General features: G+C 56.8%; 1 protein-coding gene across 1 annotated transcript in view; it reads left to right on the top strand.

Moving 5' to 3' along the window:
• The window catches only part of hdac5 (histone deacetylase 5), a 23,227-nt gene that overhangs the window by 7,956 nt on the left and 12,771 nt on the right, over window positions 1–2,500 (top strand). The window contains exons 9-10 of the mRNA XM_068750171.1: window positions 62–245; window positions 1,141–1,255. Coding sequence (XP_068606272.1) covers window positions 62–245; window positions 1,141–1,255 — 299 coding nt within the window. The remainder of the gene's footprint in view (window positions 1–61; window positions 246–1,140; window positions 1,256–2,500) is intronic.

The raw sequence follows: 2,500 nt of genomic DNA, 5'->3' as shown, positions 1-2,500 counted from the left end.
GAACATTTTATCCGTTCACACCTCATTATTATGTTTAAGCCTTTTTATTCTGACCAATCAGGCTTCAGAAGGAGGAGTCAGACGACAGCACGCCCTCCTCCGAGCAGCTGAAGGGTGAGGAGGAGCACGCGGGCGTGCATGTGAAATGGGAGAGCACCGAGAGTGAGCTGGATGAAGAGGAAGAGGAGGAAGACGCCGTCCAGCTGAGGGAGGGCGACGAGGAGGAGCGGGGGGGCTGCACGCAGGTTTGTGTGAGAGCGCGAGGCTTCAGCCTGCAGAGCCTGAAAGCAGGAACGCAAGTTCAATCAAAGCGTCCCCCAACGTCCCTCAAGACGTCCCCCAACATCCCCCAATGTCCCTCAGAACGTCCCCCCAGAATGTCCCCCAGAACGTCCCCCAACGTCCCTCAAGACGTCCCCCCAGAATGTCCCCCAGAACGTCCCCCAACGTCCCTCGGAACATCCCAGAACGTCCCCCCAGAATGTCCCCCCCCCAACGGTCCCAGAACGTCCCCAAGAACGTCCCCTCAGAATGTCCCTCAGAATGTCCCCCAGAACGTCCCCCAGAACGTACCCCCAGAATGTCCCCCCAGAATGTCCGCACACAGGCTTTGTCACACACACACAGGTGTGAGTCTGGTGAGTCAGTGTGTGTGTGTGTGTAGCCGCTGACACACACACACACAGCTGGTGACTCAGCCGTTGGAGTCATCGCTCTGAGATGCTGCGTTTTAGTGTCCACCCACATGCGATGAGTCATCCTGATCACAGCAGGGGGCAGCAACGCCCCTGTGTGTGTGTGTGTGTAGCCGCTGACACACACACACACACACACAGGTGTGAGTCTGGTGAGTCAGTGTGTGTGTGTGTGTGTGTGTGTAGCCGCTGACACACACACACACACACACACACACACACAGGTGTGAGTCTGGTGAGTCAGTGTGTGTGTGTGTGTGTGTGTGTGTAGCCGCTGACACACACACACACACACACACACAGGTGTGAGTCTAGTGAGTCAGTGTGTGTGTGTGTGTGTGTGTGTGTGTAGCCGCTGTCGGGCGTGAACGATTGCAGCGTGTCCCGGACCAACCGCCCCCCAGCGTGCCCCGATCTTAACCTCCTTCTCTTGCCCCCTTCCCAGCAGACCTTGCAGCAGCTGGGCGTGTTCCGGTCCTCGTTGACCCACCGACCCCTGGGAAGGGCGCAGTCCTCGCCTGCAGCCACCGTCCACCCCGTCAAGCATCTCTTCACCACCGGTCAGTTTGTGTGCGCCGTGAGCCTCCGTGGCTGTTGCCTAGCAACAAGGAGCTTAGTCTGTTGGCTGACCATTCAGATCAACCTAAAAACGTTAAATTCTTCACGGCTGCTTTTGTCTGATTTCCTGTTTGATGACATCATCGACCCAGTATGAAATGTGCCGCCTTCAATAGGGTGACCCGGCTAAAGGGGAGGGGTTTGTTCCTCACGTTTTAGTTCTGGACAAACCATCGTTTCACACACACCGACTGTAACGTGACCCCTCATGGCCCAAATAACGGGGCTTGAAAACGTGGGTCTCGGTTCGCTTGCAAGGGAACCCTGGTTCGGTTCGTATGCGGTGTGAAAGCTCACCGGACCAAACTCTGCACCAGATGTACGCAGTGACGCTGTACGCAGTGCATCTTGGGTAGAGGAAGTACAGCGCCCAGTCCAAGCCAAAACAAGCATGGCAGAGGGAGGGACTTCCCCTCCTACTTTGTCCAATCATCGAGCGCCTCCTTCAACCACGTCATGCTGCTCAGGAGGTTTGGTTCGCTTTAGAGACCGCAGTGTGAAAGCAGAACCGGGTCTGAACCGAGTCTGAACCGAGTCTGAACCGAGTCTGAACCTGGTCTGAACCGAGGCTGAACCGAGTCTGAACCGGGTCTGAACCAGGTCTGAACCGAGTCTGAACCAAGTCTGAACCGGGTCTGAACCTAGTCTGAACCGAGTCTGAACCGGGGCTGAACCGGATCTGAACCGGGTCTGAACCGAGGCTGAACCGGGTCTGAACCGGGTCTGAACCTAGTCTGAACCGAGTCTGAACCGGGTCTGAACCAGGTCTGAACCGAGTCTGAACCAAGTCTGAACCGGGTCTGAACCGGGTCTGAACCTAGTCTGAACCGAGTCTGAACCGGGGCTGAACCGGATCTGAACCGGATCTGAACCGGGTCTGAACCGAGGCTGAACCGAGTCTGAACCGGGTCTGAACCTGGTCTGAACCGAGTCTGAACCGAGTCTGAACCGGGTCTGAACCAGGTCTGAACCGAGTCTGAACCAAGTCTGAACCGGGTCTGAACCTAGTCTGAACCGAGTCTGAACCGGGGCTGAACCGGATCTGAACCGGGTCTGAACCGAGGCTGAACCGGGTCTGAACCGGGTCTGAACCTAGTCTGAACCGAGTCTGAACCGGGTCTGAACCAGGTCTGAACCGAGTCTGAACCAAGTCTGAACCGGGTCTGAACCTAGTCTGAACCGAGTCT

Source organism: Brachionichthys hirsutus, chromosome 16 (genome assembly GCF_040956055.1).
Source record: "Brachionichthys hirsutus isolate HB-005 chromosome 16, CSIRO-AGI_Bhir_v1, whole genome shotgun sequence".
Lineage (NCBI taxonomy): Eukaryota > Metazoa > Chordata > Actinopteri > Lophiiformes > Brachionichthyidae > Brachionichthys > Brachionichthys hirsutus.
The sequence above is the reverse complement of the archived record's forward strand: the minus strand, read 5'-3'. Positions and strand labels throughout refer to the sequence as shown.